Source organism: Triticum aestivum, chromosome 5A (assembly GCF_018294505.1).
Source record: "Triticum aestivum cultivar Chinese Spring chromosome 5A, IWGSC CS RefSeq v2.1, whole genome shotgun sequence".
NCBI classification, from domain to species: domain Eukaryota; kingdom Viridiplantae; phylum Streptophyta; class Magnoliopsida; order Poales; family Poaceae; genus Triticum; species Triticum aestivum.
The window spans coordinates 7567106-7582788 of record NC_057806.1 but is presented as its reverse complement, the minus strand read 5'-3'; the positions used below and the strand labels follow the sequence as shown (position 1 = coordinate 7582788).

Genomic DNA, 15683 nt, shown 5'->3' with positions numbered 1-15683 from the left:
GTGTCCATCACATGGATGTCAAGTCGGCATTCCTCAACGGTGACTTGAAGGAGGAAGTCTACGTGCATCAGCCACCGGGTTTTGCGATTCCCGGCCAGGAGGGCAAGGTACTCCGCCTGCGCAAGGCCCTCTATGGCCTACGGCAGGCACCTAGGGCGTGGAACGCCAAGCTGGACTCCACTCTAAAGAAGATGGGCTTCGAGCAAAGCCCGCATGAGGCCGCTGTCTACCGACAGGGCAGTGGAGGAAATGCCCTGCTGGTGGGCGTCTATGTTGACGACTTGGTGATCACCGGCACCAAAGATGCAGAAGTAGCGGCATTCAAGGAAGACATGAAGGCCACCTTCCAGATGAGTGATCTGGGGCTCCTCTCCTTCTATCCAGGGATTGAGGTGCACCAGGATCACTCCGAGATCGTGCTTCGACAGTTCGCCTATGCCAAGCGCATCGTTGAGCTAGCTGGGCTCACCGGCTGCCATCCAGCTCTCACTCCGATGGAGGAGAGGTTGAAACTGAGCCGCGATAGCACAACGGAGGAAGTGGATGCTACGCAGTACCGACGCCTTGTGGGGAGCCTTCGCTACCTCACCCACACACGGCCGGACCTAGCATTCTCCGTCGGCTATGTCGACCGACGTCGGAACACCAGCAGGCAGTGAAGAGGATCATCCGCTACATAGCAGGGACCCTCGACCACGGCCTCCACTACCCTAGGTGTCCGGGGGCAGCACACTTCGTCGGGTACAGCGACAGCGACCACGCCGGCGACATCGACACCAGCAAGAGCACGAGCGGGATCCTCCTCTTCCTCGGCAAGTGTCTCGTGAGCTGGCAATCAGTCAAGCAGCAGGTGGTGGCCCTGTCCAGCTGTGAGGCTGAGTACATAGCGGCCTCCACCGCCTGCACTCAGGCGCTTTCGCTCGCTCGACTGCTTGGTGATCTTCTCGTTCAAGACACCAGAACGGTGCAACTCCTGGTGGACAGCAAGTCCGCCCTGGCCCTGGCAAAGAACCCCGTGTTCCACGAACGGAGCAAGCACATCCGGCTGAGTATCACTTCATCCGCAGCTGTGTGGAAGAAGGGAGCATCGAGGCGAGCTACATCAACACCAAGGATCAGCTCGCAGACCTGCTCACCAAGCCTCTTGGGAGGGTCAAGTTCCTCGAGCTTTGCTCCAGGATCGGGATGATTCAACACTCCCACAAGACGACGTACAAGACTTAGGGGGAGAATGTTGGATAAGTCTGTGTACCAGGGTCTTTGTGGGGCTGCAGCACATGGTCCTTGTGGCAGTTAGGATAGAGTTCCTGACCATCAAGGACTGGCAGTTAGGATAGCATCTTAGACCAGCGTCTTAGACTAGCATCTTAGACTGACATCTTAGTAGCATCTGAGCATATGCTTGGCTGGCTAGCAGCCTATAAGTATGTATCCCCAACCCCTCAGGTTGGCATGGCATTGTGTGAGAAATAAACCAACGAAAATTGTCCCAACTCTCCTAGCGTCATCCACAACTATCAATGCTCAGGTTCAAAGGTCTAACAGTCGTACCTAAAAAATACAGGTATAGTAATAATGAACTAATGATAGATGATGCACATTTTGCAGAACTCAAGAAATGCCAGAGAAAGCTCCAAGCAGAACAATCCCGGGCCTCGGTGCTCTATGACCGTGTAAAATCCTTACAGGACCAGATCCCCTCTCTGATCGCGGCCAAAGAGAAAGACCAGTCTGATGATGAAAACAACTTTCTAGCCTCAGGCCAAATGACCTGATGAAGCAAGCCCTACTCAGCTAGAAGTTCCTCAACCAGTGGCAACTGATACGACAGCAGGACACATGGTTTATCTAGAGGTAAGCTCAAACATGTGATCGTCACTGATTCCCCTTGGAGATATGATGTTACTAATTGTCTTAGACACACAGCAGCTTAACTTGTGAGTTGCGACAACTCAAGTTTGAGCTTAATCACTTTTTATTGTAGAAATAATGTTTACATGCTTATATCTGTGTTCATACATGCATGATTAGTTACCTATACATATATTGTTTAGGCCGTATTTGCTTTCAGTTTTATTATCCATTGCGCTTTGCTCACCACATCTCCGGGCGTGCTGTGTGGCTGCAGCGTGCTGTGGCTGATAGGTCTATAGCCACTCAAATGTATGCAAATTGCTTTATTCTTTATGTATGCACCTGTGGTACATCATATATGATCTGTGTAATAAATTAACTTCTCATCCATCTAGAGCTAGAACAAAGTTTAGACACTTATTTTGAGATGGAGGGAGTATATAGTAATAATAACTGATAAACAGTACTACATTATTAGTCATTTTATTCCTTGCCTTTATTCTTGTGCTCATTCGAAATAAACTTACACATAGTAGGTTTAGGGAATCTGAGGAACAAGTTGAAGCTTCTCCTTTCGGCGAAGCGTTAACCCGAACGACTCAGCCATATCAACCCCTGCGCCGGTACCCACCATATTTGGAACATCCCAATCAAAATGGTACATGAGATTTGCTAACATAACCTCCATGGTGGCGAACCCAAAATTCATCCCTGGACAAATCCTCCGCCCGAACCCAAATGGCAGGAACCTAAGATCCTTACCCCTCATTTGGGTGTCCACATCACCATCTTGATCCTGCAGAAACCTCTCAGGCCAGAAATCCTCTGGCCTCTCCCAAGACGATGGATCCCTCCCTAGGGCCCAAGCATTCACAAGGACACGTGTGTTGGCGGGTATCAAGTATCCGTCGATCTTGCAGTCAGCGGTGGAGAAGTGTGGGAGGAGGAAGGGTGCTGGTGGGTGCATGCGCAGCGTCTCCTTGATGGTTGCCCTTAGGTAGGCCATGCTGCTAAGGTCCTCCTCCGTTATCATGTCTAACTTTTTGCCTTGGGATCTTACCTCCTCCTGTAATTTTGTCAGAATGTGTCTGTTGTTCATGAGCTCAGCCATGCCGTATTCCAACGTCAGATAAGATGTTTCTATGCCTGCCTCAAACATGTCCTGTTAAGATCAAATGGTCCAACTTAGTGTGTGTTTATCACATCACCACATAAAAAGTACTAACTGTATATGCAACATGGCAACTCTTAACATACTACTTATATACTCCCTCCAGCTCCAAATGTTATAGTAGCTAGTATGACAAATTGACAATAGTATAGGACATGGACAATTATTTGCAATAGAAAACTGCGAATGTAATTATTACCACCAAAATGGCCTTGATGTTATCCGTAGTGAGACCGTACTCTTCCTTGAGAGAGAGCAGAAGATCTATGAAATCTGCTGCTTGCTGCTCGCCAGATGATGGTTTGCTGGGGTGTAGGTGTTCCTCGATGATCTCGTTGAACAAGTCGTCCCACCTCTTGTTGAGTCGCTGAGCCTTGACGGAAACCAGCCTCAAGAGCGCATCCGCCATTACCATATTTGGGGGGATGTAATTCTCGAGGCTGAACCCACCAAGAAGGGAGACATTGATCTCTGTGAGCTCGCTGAAAAGCCTGTTCCGGCCTTCCTTGCGGTGGGATTCTCCTAGGACCGCACGGCATACGACGTCATTGGTGTAGCCGGACAGGAGCTCGCTCATGTCCACCGCCGTGCCTCTGGTGGCCGCCGCACGGATCTTGTTGATAATGAGGCGCACCTGCAGCAATCGATCAGAGAGTCAGATGATGAGTGATGGACTAACTAACGGTCGATATTCGTTTCTGCGCAGGAGGAAAAGTTCTTACCTCTTCTTGACGACCATGGCGGAAGGAGTGCACCACCTTCGCGCTGAGCATATGTGTGGTTAAGAGCTTCCTGGCCTGCCGCCAGTACTCGCCATAGGGTGCAAACGCGATGTCTGTTGGCCCATAGCGAATGATGTTGGCGGCCATGGATGGCGGCCGCGACGCAAAGATTTGGTCGTGGGTGCGCAGGACGGCCTCGGCGGCGCTCGGCGAGGACACGAACAAGGTGGGTACGGCACCGATGCGGAGGAGCAAGAGGCCATTGCGGCCATGCTTGGCATCGAGGTCCCGGATGGATATGTGTGTCTGGGAGCCGAGGAGGTGGAGGTGGCCGATGATGGGCAGCTTGCCTGGAGGTGAAGGCGGGAGCTGTTGCTGCTTGCCGAATCTTGTTGACGCGGTTGCGGTCCTCACCCATGCTAGTCGAATGATGAGTAGCAGGAGAACGGTGAGTAGTACTGCCGGCGTGGATGTGCCATGGACGCCGGCGAGCTGCAGGTAGTGGTTCGCTGCTTCAAGAGCCATGTGGTCCACACAACTGATCAGGAAGCCTACAATGGCTGGGCTGGGTTGGGTTCCTACTTCCTACTCATCTCTATCTATATAAGCGCAGCCTCAAGCTCTCCATCAATTATGTCAATACTAATCAGAATAGCACTGCTTGTGCACTTCTCCACCACTGGCTGAGCTTTCAACGGCTGTAACGTGTATTCACTCCAGTCACACAACATCTCTAGAAAAATACTTATTTCCTTGCTTTTCCGTGCGTGCATTGCAAAGCCAAAGAAGTTATGGACCATCCAATAAACCGTATAATATTTCTTATTGAGAAGATGACACTTCTAACTATAATACTCTCTGCATGTTTCTATGTTACTATTTGAGTATATATGCAACCCATGCCAATGCACGGGACCACGACTACTTCACATTGAGTTGTGAATGACATTCCAACAATTTCACATTTACCATGTTAATTAATTGTTTACTTCTTTGCTTTTTGATTGATTACTTCTTTACTTTTTACCATGTTAATTAATTTGTTACTTCTTTAGTTTTTACCATGTTAATTAATTGGTTACTTCTTTTTGCTGTTTAATTGGTTACTTCTTTGCTTTTTACCATGTTAATTAATTGGGTTCCTAGTCATCTCTCCCTATAAACACATCATGAATATTGATTGGGTATCAAGCATTCTTTTTCTGAGAAGTATTTCCTTTTTTGCTTTGCATTTGTATGTGGAACTCCTTTGAGGGTTGCGTGAAGCATATATCATCCAAAGTAATGCTTTTCCTCTTGACTTGCTTGCTTACACGGTTTGACCTAATGAAAGATCAGTTATCTATTAGAATGTTTTCAGTCTTTTGATATTACTTGCTGGAGGAGGATTTTCATCACAAATAAATGAGGATAAAAAGATATAATCTTCCTTTTGTCAACAATCACCAAGTTAACTCTGGAGTATATCTACTGATAATGTTATGCTCATGAGTCTTTTATTTTAATAACATGCGATTGATGATGATTCCAATCAAACAGGACAATGCTAGCTGGATTGCCTCAGTGGCCACAATGAACATTTGCCTCCGAGGTACATTTCCCACCTTACTCTTTTGGTTAGCTGGTAATGTTACCTAAAATGTGATCATGGAAAGGGCTCTAGCCATTGTATATGCTCCTTTAAATCTTACAATGTGCTGCTATCCAACTTATTTCTTCGATACCGTTCACAATAACATATCCGAATGCTAAAAAAATGCAGGTCAGTTTGAACAACTAATCTGTGTTGTCAAAATTGTCTTAGAATGTAGGAAGATTTTTTTAGTTTTTGGAATTTTCAAGCTTTTATTGAATCCTGACGACTTCATTGAAGCATTTCTTTTATGGTTTCAATTGAAATATTGTATTCAACGGTTATTTCTTAATTTGGCTGGTTATATTGGACGAAGAGAAATAAATAGCTACTTATTGTGAAATTAGGATAACCGCGTGCTAAATCACTATTCAACAGTGATAATGTGATTATTGCCAGTCATTGCTTCAAACTGGCAGTGGTGATGTGGCTATTACTGCCAGTTCGGGCTGTATACCCGCATTGATAGGTAGGTATGCTGCTGGCTAGGGAACTGTCAGTGATGCCAATGCTAGCGCTGCCGGTTCCAAATCCGGCGGTGATAGCCAGTTCTGTAAGAGCACACACTATTAATCCTTTGATTCCGGCACAAGCAATTATAAATGGAAGATATATAAGGCTTGTCCCAGTGGGAGTTTCATTCCCCTTTGATGAGGTGACACGTCAGCAACATGTCATATAAATTATGAGAAGAGAGAGGAGATGAGTTTCATCTAGTTGAGACTCAGTGGACACCATAAAAAGCATTAGAAGCCGAGTGAAAGTCCACTTGGAGCATCTGTTTCATCCCCATCCACGCGTTGGAAACCGAGTGAAACTCCACCATGTGCATTTCACTTCACAATTCCACATAACACTCATGGAAACAGTCATAGTTGTGCATTAATTAGGGGCCTTTCAATTGATGTGGCACTCATGGAAACACAAATCACTTGTGATACATAATTACGCTTGTATTGGTCCTGAAATTATTTAGTATTCCCTTTACCCGAAATTAGTTGTCTTGAATTTGTCTAGATACAGATGTATAAATCAGCCCTTGCCAGTGCACAGATGGACAGCTTTGGTTGGCCCTCTGCTGTGCCTGCAGTAGTAGTCCTGATGTGCAACGTCAGGATTGGCCTTACCATCCGAATCATTGGACGTGATTCCACGTGTGAACAGTGGTGCCAAAAGGAGGCAGCGAATATGTATGGTGCCATACAGTCTTAAGGAAGATAAGGTGCGTCTGCCACTCTGCCCCAAGATCCAATGACAAGGTCCATAGTTCACCGTAAATTGTACCCCCTCCGTTCCGATTACTTGTCTCACATATGGATGTATCTAGATGTATTTTAGTTCTAGATACATCCATTTCAGCGACGAGTAATTTGGAACGGAGGGAGTAGAAAACTGAATGTAGTGACGTCCCAAAAAAGATATGCTGCCAAAAATATGCCATCACTGATATCAATCATGCACCATGTCCCATAGGGACAGACAAGATCTGTGCCGCGCCTCATTTGTCTTTTAGCCTTTCTGTATAATTTGCGTCCATGCATGCTGCGTTCATTATTGGGCCTTGCCGTTGGATCTTGGCGCATGTGCACACCTTTCTCCATGCTCTTTCTGGTGGAATTTGGAGTATATGTGGCGTCAGGGCAATCATGCTGCTGGATACATCCGTCATTGCTGGGTTGGATTGGATAGATCTAGCAAATTAATTTTAGGGTACTGTATGCACGTTTTTACCCTAGGGATTGATTGCAATGCATAGTGGCCCGCGTAATTGTAGTCTTAAATCGTAGTGTAAATTAATCTTCTGCTCTTCTTTATTTGTGGTTCATTAATTTTAGTCTTAAATCTTATAAATTAATTTTCTGTTTGGTGCATGCATTTTAGTCTTAAATCATATAAATTAATTTTCTGCTCTTATTTATTTTTGTGGTCCGAAATTAATCTCAAATCATATATTTTTCTTCTCTTCTTTACTTTTTGGTGCAAGAATTGTAGTCTTAAGTCATACTCCCGCTGTCCCATAATGTAGGATGTCTTTTGACACTAGTATAGTGTAAAAAAAAACGTCTTACATTATGGGACGGAGGAAGTAAAGATTTAATTTCTGCTCTTGTGGTGTACGCACTAAGAATGATTTGGTGTGCCTCGGTACTTGAGAAACATTTTAAAAGCCCGTATATGCAAAACGTTAGAAGAGATGATTTTTTTTATGGGGCCACGACTTGTTCACGTTGAATTGTGAATGACCTGCTGACAATTTTACACTTACCATGTTAATTAACTAATTACTTCTTTGCTTTTTAATTGGCGCACTTTATGGAGTATCCAACTTGATGCATAATTCTTTAATATTGTTAATTATTGAAATTTTGATCTGGCATCCTCGAGATTCATGCCCATGATTAATATATTTGTGCCTGGCACTAACCATGTGTGTTTTTGTGAGTCACCAAATTAACTTGGAGTATATCTGCTGATATCTTTATATTCATGAGTCTTTTCTTTTAATAACAGGCAATTGATGATGATTGCGACCAAGCAGGACAAATACTAGCTGGATTGCTTCAGCGGCCACATTGAACCTTTGCCTCCATGCAAGGTACCCTTTTTTGCCTACTCTTTTGATTAGCTGTTAACATGACCTAAAATGTGATAATGAGAAGGGCTCTAGCCGTTGCATAATCTTACTATGTGCTGACTTATTTATCTTCGATATTATTCACAATAACATATACAAATGCTAGCAACTTGCACTTCAGTTTGGACAAATACTTTTTGTGTTGTCGAATCTGTCTTAGATTGTAGGAAGATTTTTTTAGTTCATGGAATTAATAGCTTTTGGAATGAAAGATATATAAGGCTGGTCCTAGTGGGAGTTTCATTCCCATTTGATGAGGTGACACATCAGCAGCAGAATGGCAACATGGCACATAAATGATGAGGAGAGATAGGAGATAAGTTTCATCTAGTTGAAACATGGTGCACACTGTTCCAAAGCATTAGAAACCGAGTGAAACTCCACTCGGAGCGTTTTGCCACGCGTTAGAAACCGAGTGAAACTCCACCCAACACTTAAATGCTGTGGTAATCATATGAAACTGCGAGATGAAACTGTGCATTAGGGGCCTTTTTTGTTTTATTTCATCCCACACCCCTCTTTAACTACTGATATGGCACTTCTCCATGGAAACAGTTAAATCAAACTGGCCACTTTCTTTTATTGATTCTAAATTATTCTTTTACTCAGATCGACAGCTTTGGTGGTTATTGTTAAACCAAACTGGCCAGTTGCTTTTATTGATTCTAGAAGTATTTACTTTGGTGAGCCCTGTGCTGTGCACAAAGACAGCATCTGCCACCAGATCCAACGACAAGGTCCATCATTGACATGAAATTTATAAAGGCTAAAGGACAGTGTAGCGAAGTCCGAAAAAGGATATGATTCCATATGCATGTGCTTAGATTTGCCAACAGTGGCGCCTGACAAATATGGTACCAAAAATATGCCATTAGTGGTACTATCAATCATGCACCAAGTTCCATACAAACAATGTCTGTGCCGCGGCCCCATTATCTTTTAGCCTCTTATGATTTTCACCCATGCGTTCATTATTGGGCCTTGTCGTTGGATCTTGGCGCGTGTGCTCACGTGGATGGACACCTTTCTCTTTAATTTTCTGTAGGAATTTTGAGTATGTGTGGTGTCAGGGTAATCGTGCAGCTAGATGCATAGACAATTCCTGAGTTTAGGGCACTGTGTGTTTTAGACTAGACTAGGGATTGACTGCAATGCACAGTGGCCCTCAGTCTTTAAATCAAAGAGTAGATAAATTAATTTCTTGCTCTTCTTTATTTTGTGGTGCACGCACAAAGTGTCCGTGATGAGGTTGGCACATGTCACCTCAGACCACAAAAATGGCCTCTAATTTACTAGCCAATTAGCCATAGGCGGATTAGAGATATTAGGTTAGACAAAGGCCCATATGGAACGAGTACCGAGGAGTTGCATCACTGTACGTTCTGGGATTCCATAATGTGTGAGCGTCCTCCTCCTACTGCTTGTGGAAATAAAATGAAAATAATGGAGTGGATGATTTCTTTAACATGTACTCCCTCTGTTCACAAATATAATATTTTCTAACATTTTTGTGAATCGGATGTATATAGACATGTTTAGTGTGTTTGTTCACTTATTTCAATCCTTATGCGGTCCATATTGGAATATCGAAAACATCTTATATTTGTGAACGGAGGGAGTATCATTTACATCTTTGTATGGTGAATATTTGTGTATTCACACAGGGGTGGGGTACCCACTTATAATTAGGAGGCGCTTGCCACAATCGGGTGGGTACCTATTCTAATTCCATTTGTGCTAACTAGCTTCAGTTAGTTAGCCTCTACAACGGAGCACAAGTGTCTTTCTTCGTTGGCTAGGTTAGTCATAGTTGTATGATTGATAACATTACGTTGAAAACACTGTTTGGAAAAAGTACAAGGACAAAAATGTTGGTAAAAACTCGCCCATTTGGGCAATGAGCGGGCAATATATGCAACCATGATGGGAAATAATATGCCATGTTGCCATGGACGTACCCCAGCCCCTGCTCACAGGCGTTCAATCATGCAACATCTGTGATTCATGGACAGATAATAGTATCTGTGGATTGATTGGACAAAAGACCTGGTGCCACTGATTACTGATGCATGTGTGTGGATGGGGCACATAACAGCAACAGTTGGCGGTTTGCTAAGATTTGTCACTGCCTTGCAAGGTGATATTACAGAATAATATGGGCGTGCACCGCGTGGGATTCCATCACTGTGTACTCCGTACGTATTGGATCGCATCGAATCATGTTGATTGATTGATGACCATGTGAGAGTGCAGATGCTGCATTTTTTGGGGTCATTGGGTGGACATCCTGCCCCCCTGCTCACAGGCTTGTCACTGATTTTTTGGTAAGTAATGTGTGGATGGCCATAAGCCTGATGGTTACATAGTAATCTTGATGTTAACATGGTAACATTGTGACATAGTAATCCGGATGCATGGATTGGTAATATACAACAACTCTGATTTGGACATATATATATAATGCATGTGTGTGTGTGTGTGGATGGACCAAACAAGATTGCTGTGCCTTTTTCTTTAATTTTGTAGTGTGTGGTGTTAGGGTAATCATCATCCAATATATTGTTGGATGCATCCACCATTGCTGAGTTGGGTAGATCTGACGTGTTAATTTTATGGCACTTAATTTACTTTTTATGCTAGGGATTGATTTCATAGTGTGGCTTGTGTAAATTGTACAAGTTAACTTTACGCTCTTATTTATTCAATTCATGACATGAGATGTGCACTCATAATGGGTTCACGTACCTCGCTACTTATGAAACATTTTTTGTCCATACATGTGTTTGCATGTATTTATGCAGAATATGAATAATTAAATTTGCCTTAAACTTCCCTCTGGAAACAGTTAAAAGAGATCATAGTCTCATGCATTTTTTTAACAATAGCATTATGTGATAACCACAAGTTTCGCACAAAAAATCGTCAGTCATGAAGCCCATATCACCTCAGGCACAAATTAGAAGTTGTCACCTGAGGGAAGCTTTGAGTTTGAATGGCACCAGAGGAATTATTCATCTGTTTTTGAAATTTTACAGTCTTTGTGTGCTTGTATTAATTAAAAATTTAATGTCCCATAAATGTCATTGTAGATTCGTAACACATCTCCGAGGGTGATAATCAAATTGTATTACAGCAATTCTACATTATTTATGTTGTGCACCTTGTCACATGAGTATTAGTGCATGCAATCATAAATCTGTAACACTTATTTTAATTTCAAATTTCATATGCACATTTTGTACTACTTGTAATGCCAGTCTAAGTGTTATGCGTTTGTGTTTGGCCATGTACTGTTTTAAATATTTCTTGTGACCTGTTGATCTCCGTACTCTTTAATATTTGCGACCGGTAACATGAATCTTCTCTGGAGTCCTAGGGTCTTAATTCCCCATGAAATGATCTTATTTGGACATTGTGCTCTTGCTTGTTTATTATGTTATAAACATCACTTAATCAGAAACAGTAGTTCAAATGGTTGAATTCTTCTATGGCAGACTGCATTTTCAGGACATGATCTGTGGCATAAATGTCAGTTTTACTCTTGTGCAGCCATGGTTTTCAGTTTTCTTTCTAGATCTACCTGTGGCCAGCATATGGCCATGGCATATCATCACATATGTGATTAATTATTGCATGTTAAGTGTATGTTTTTTCCTAAGTAGCAGTTTATTATTGTTGTTAGATTAACTTTGAGATGTTTGAGTACGGATGGTAAGTTGTTGCAATAATAGAAAACCACTTATTTCAAGGGCTAGTATGACCATGCAAAATTTGCCTCGAAAAATCTTAAACACAACATGTTTTTAATTTCTTTATTTATTGTACACTTCTTACAATATCAGACTCTGGTGTCTACCAAAAAAAAGAGACTGGTGTCTAATATCTTGCAAGTCGGGTTCCAAGTCCTCATCCATCGGAGGTCTTGAGTTTGGTGAACCTCCAACTCCATATCTACCTACTTCTAATGGTTGCAAAGGTGGGCAATGGATGACAATGAGATAGAGTGAGAGGTCATAGTGACAAAGGCGAAGAGGATACAGCCATGGAGCTCGAGGAGATGGCTTTTTGTGGGAAACTGAAGAGCTGAATTGAGGGAACAAGTGAGAAACCTAGAGAGGTCTCGTGATTTATGAAGGAGATTGTGGACCTTGGGCTAACAGATGGTCCACTCAATGAAGCGACTCTTATGAATGGGCAAAGACATTGATCAAATGTGACGGTTGTCCATTGCCAACTAACTGGAATATAACACTTTCTCAAAAAAAGAAAGAAAAAACTGGAATATAACAAGAAAATTGCAGGCCATATATATGTAGTGGTAAGCGACCACGCCTAATGCCGTAGTAACAGATGGTTCACAACATGTCAACATCCACCTTCTTCTACTCAAGCTCGCCCCTATGCACACCATTGTTTGGCAGTCACTTGATTTGCAATACCGATTGCATACTTCCTATTGTTAGATGCCCTCTCACAAATTTCTCACTAAGGTATGGGTTCACCTTTGATGCCTTCTATAGAAGTGAGACAATTTTATACGGAAATCATAGCTCACAATGAGATCTAAAATGTTTTGTTCTAAGACATCTAAGGGTCCAATATTTCTTAATGTAAGGGTAAAAAAGATTGCACATATACTCTCATGTAGCCGCCCATGATGATGAGGACCAATATGAAATTTCTCAAGAATACTGAATAGTGCAATATTGCTACTAGTTGATGTAACTAAAATAGTAGAGCTCTAAACCTTTCTTGAAAATAGTGTGAAATAAGGCAAGAGAGAATGAACATTAGCTACACATGTGCACGCGCATACATGCATTTTCGCTTGAAAATCCATTTGACGTGTGACTTTTCATGCATAAAAATGTCAAGACTGATGTTATTAATTACGTGATCATTAAGTTGGCCCACGGTGAACTCTGCAAAGACAAGTGTTGTGGAATATTCAGTAATTGTTATGCTTTTTCGTCATTTTGTAGTGAGATATTATTAGATTCCTTGTTCTTTATTTCTCAGTAGTGGGCATGCTGATTTTTCAAAAAATTATGCCTTCTGGTTCCCGCTATGGGAGGATGATGACGGTAGTATTAGCTTATCTCTGACGCATGAAATTCCAAGAGAAGAAAGTTTTCGAACTTTGGGACACGAGTGTTTATATGGCTGCACATTGCCACATCGGCATTCCAAATAGCGGAGTAAGGGTAGTTGAGAACCTGTGATCTTTTTTTTTGCGGGAAATTTTTTCAATCTATTCATCTTCAATCATGGTGGTACAACGAACACTAAAAACAATAAAAATTACATCAAAATCCATAGACCACGATCTACCATACAACCATACTTTTATTCATTATTCGCTGTTACATTTGTAGAGGATCCCACAGGTCCGTCGGGTGTGCAACAAACTCCCGAAGCATGCAACACGACTACATTAAGGTGGCATAGTAATAGGCAGCTAACATAACGGACAATGGTTAGCTGACCTATCAGCCGATACAAATAACACAAAGCTACAACGGTGATACTTATTTGTAAATTTTAGGAACAAGGTGAAGCCTCTCCGTTCGGCGAAGGGTCATCCCAAACTGGTCTGACATATCAACCTTTGCGCCAATGGCCTCCATCTCACTCGGAAGCTCCCAGTCGAAATGGTATATGAGGTTCGCCAGCATTACCTCAACAGTAGCGATCGCGAAAGTAGCCCCCGCGCAGATCCTCCGCCCGGCACCGAAAGGCACAAACCGGATATCTTTGCCATACATGTCGACCTCTGCATCACGGCCTTCTTGGAGAAACCTCTCTGGGTAGAACTCCTCCGCTCTCTCCCAGTGCGACGGGTCTCTGGCAAGAGCCCAAGCATTCACAATGACACGTGTTCCCGCAGGAATGGTGTATCCATTAACCTCGCAGTCGTTGGTGGAGAAGTGTGGGAGCAGGAAGGGCGCCGGCGGGTGTATGCGCATCGCCTCCTTGATGGTCGCCTTGAGGTAGGGCATGCCGCTGAGGTCCTCCTCCATTATCAGGTCCAGCTTTTCGCCGCCGGGTGTGGACTCCCTTACCTCCTTTTGCACTTTGGCCATGACGTGCCTGTTGTTGATGAGCTCGGCCATGGAGTATTCCAGCACCAGGAATGATGTTTCTATAGCTGCCTCAAACATGTTCTGTTACAAGATGACACAAATAATCTTAGTATCGATTATCAATTGTGTACCTACTTAATTATTATGCAACATGCATGAAAACTTCAAATTTATAAGTTGAGTTAATTACCACCAAGATGGCCTTGACGTTATCCGTGGAGAGACCGTACTCTTTCTTCAGCGAAAGCAAAAGATGTACGAAGTCCTCCGCGTTATCTTCCTTGCCGTGTTCGTATTCGGCGATGAGCTCGTTAAACAGGTTGTCCCACCTCTTGCTGACTCCCATTGCCTTGGAGCAAACCACCCTGAGGAACACATCCAGGTTTGCCAACCTTGGGAAGTAGTCCTCCAGGTTGAATCCCCCCAGCAGGGAGGCGCTGATCTCGGTGAGCTCGCGGAAAAGCTCGTTCCGGCCATTCTTCCGGTGGGACTCTCCAAGGACCGCACGGCACACAAAGTCGCTGGCGTACCCGCCCAGGAGCTCCGTCATGTCCAATGCCTTGCCTGGAGCAGCTGTGGCCAACTCACGGATCTTGGCGACCACGAGCCGCACCTACAGTGATCATTGAGTCGATTAGTGTGAGCATCTGTGTTTGTACCGTGTTTCTATAAAAGAAGAGCAATATAGTACATCTTTAGTTAGGTACCTCTTCTTCGCGGTCATGGCGCTTGGAGTAGACCATCTTGACGCTGAGCAGATGCGTGTTGACGACCTTCCTAGCCCTACGCCAGTAGTCGCCGTAGGGCGCGAACGCGATGTCTGTGGAGTTGTAGCGGATGATGTCGGCGACGGGGTTACGTGGCCTGGATGCGAACACGTGGTCGTGCGTGCGCAGGACAGCCTCAGCGGCCTGGGGCGTGGACACAACGACGGTGGGCACGGCACCGACATGGACGAGCATGAGGCCGTCGCGGCCATGCTTTGCGGCGAGGTCGCGGAATGAGACGTGGGGGTGGGAGCCGATAAGGTGGAGGTGGCCGATGATGGGTAGCTTGCCGGGAGGTGTAGGCGGGAGCTGCTGCTTGCATTTTGCTGATGCGGTGGTGGTGGCGAAGGCTCTTACCCATGCTAGTCGGATGATGAGTAGCAGGAGAACGGTGAGTAGTAGTGCTTCTGTGGATGTGCCATGGCCGACGGCGCGCTGCAGGTAGTGGTACGCTGCTTCAAGAGCCATGGCGTCCAGACAGCTGACTAGGAATGGCTGGCTTCCTACTCATCAGACGCTCTCTATATAAGCACACCCGTAACGTTTATTCGCTAGCTCCAGCCACACGACTTGTCTACAAAATTGGCAATACTTTATGTTGACAACAAAAATCATATACTCTCAATAAAATCCAAAAACAAGTGGAATACGTTACCAGCGTGACATTAAATAATAGGTATTTTTGTCCATATGAAACATTGATTACGATCAAACATATATAATCAGAGAGAACTTTTGGCTGGATAGTTAGGAGGACATTGGTATCCCTGCCTACCAAAGTTCAAGTCCCAAACTTGATATTGGTGCTTATATTTTTC

General features: G+C 43.9%; 2 protein-coding genes across 2 annotated transcripts; both read right to left on the bottom strand.

The window, feature by feature from the left end:
* Window positions 1–2328: 2328 nt before the first annotated feature.
* Window positions 2329–4341, bottom strand: LOC123101970 (indolin-2-one monooxygenase). Its single transcript, XM_044523216.1, has 3 exons — window positions 3748–4341; window positions 3225–3659; window positions 2329–3016 (listed from the first exon to the last, which is right to left on the bottom strand). Exons 1-3 carry the CDS (start codon window positions 4270–4272, stop codon window positions 2393–2395), a joined length of 1584 nt encoding a protein of 527 aa, XP_044379151.1. The 5' UTR covers window positions 4273–4341; the 3' UTR covers window positions 2329–2392.
* A 9002-nt stretch (window positions 4342–13343) lies between these two features.
* Window positions 13344–15381, bottom strand: LOC123101969 (3-hydroxyindolin-2-one monooxygenase). Its single transcript, XM_044523214.1, has 3 exons — window positions 14806–15381; window positions 14289–14711; window positions 13344–14179 (listed from the first exon to the last, which is right to left on the bottom strand). Exons 1-3 carry the CDS (start codon window positions 15331–15333, stop codon window positions 13544–13546), a joined length of 1587 nt encoding a protein of 528 aa, XP_044379149.1. The 5' UTR covers window positions 15334–15381; the 3' UTR covers window positions 13344–13543.
* Between the last annotated feature and the right edge of the window lie 302 nt (window positions 15382–15683).

What these genes read in the sequence shown, in the direction of transcription:
- LOC123101969 (XM_044523214.1), bottom strand. Translation starts at nt 15,333, where the DNA reads ATGGCTCTTGAAGCAGCGTACCACTACCTGCAGCGCGCCGTCGGCCAT. An exon ending in GCCATGACCGCGAAGAAGAG is followed by an intron (nt 14,712 to 14,805) that starts GTACCTAACTAA and finishes TGATCACTGTAG; the next exon opens with GTGCGGCTCGTGGTCGCCAA. An exon ending in ACGTCAAGGCCATCTTGGTG is followed by an intron (nt 14,180 to 14,288) that starts GTAATTAACTCA and finishes ATCTTGTAACAG; the next exon opens with AACATGTTTGAGGCAGCTAT.
- LOC123101970 (XM_044523216.1), bottom strand. Translation starts at nt 4,272, where the DNA reads ATGGCTCTTGAAGCAGCGAACCACTACCTGCAGCTCGCCGGCGTCCAT. An exon ending in GCCATGGTCGTCAAGAAGAG is followed by an intron (nt 3,660 to 3,747) that starts GTAAGAACTTTT and finishes CGATTGCTGCAG; the next exon opens with GTGCGCCTCATTATCAACAA. An exon ending in ACATCAAGGCCATTTTGGTG is followed by an intron (nt 3,017 to 3,224) that starts GTAATAATTACA and finishes TGATCTTAACAG; the next exon opens with GACATGTTTGAGGCAGGCAT.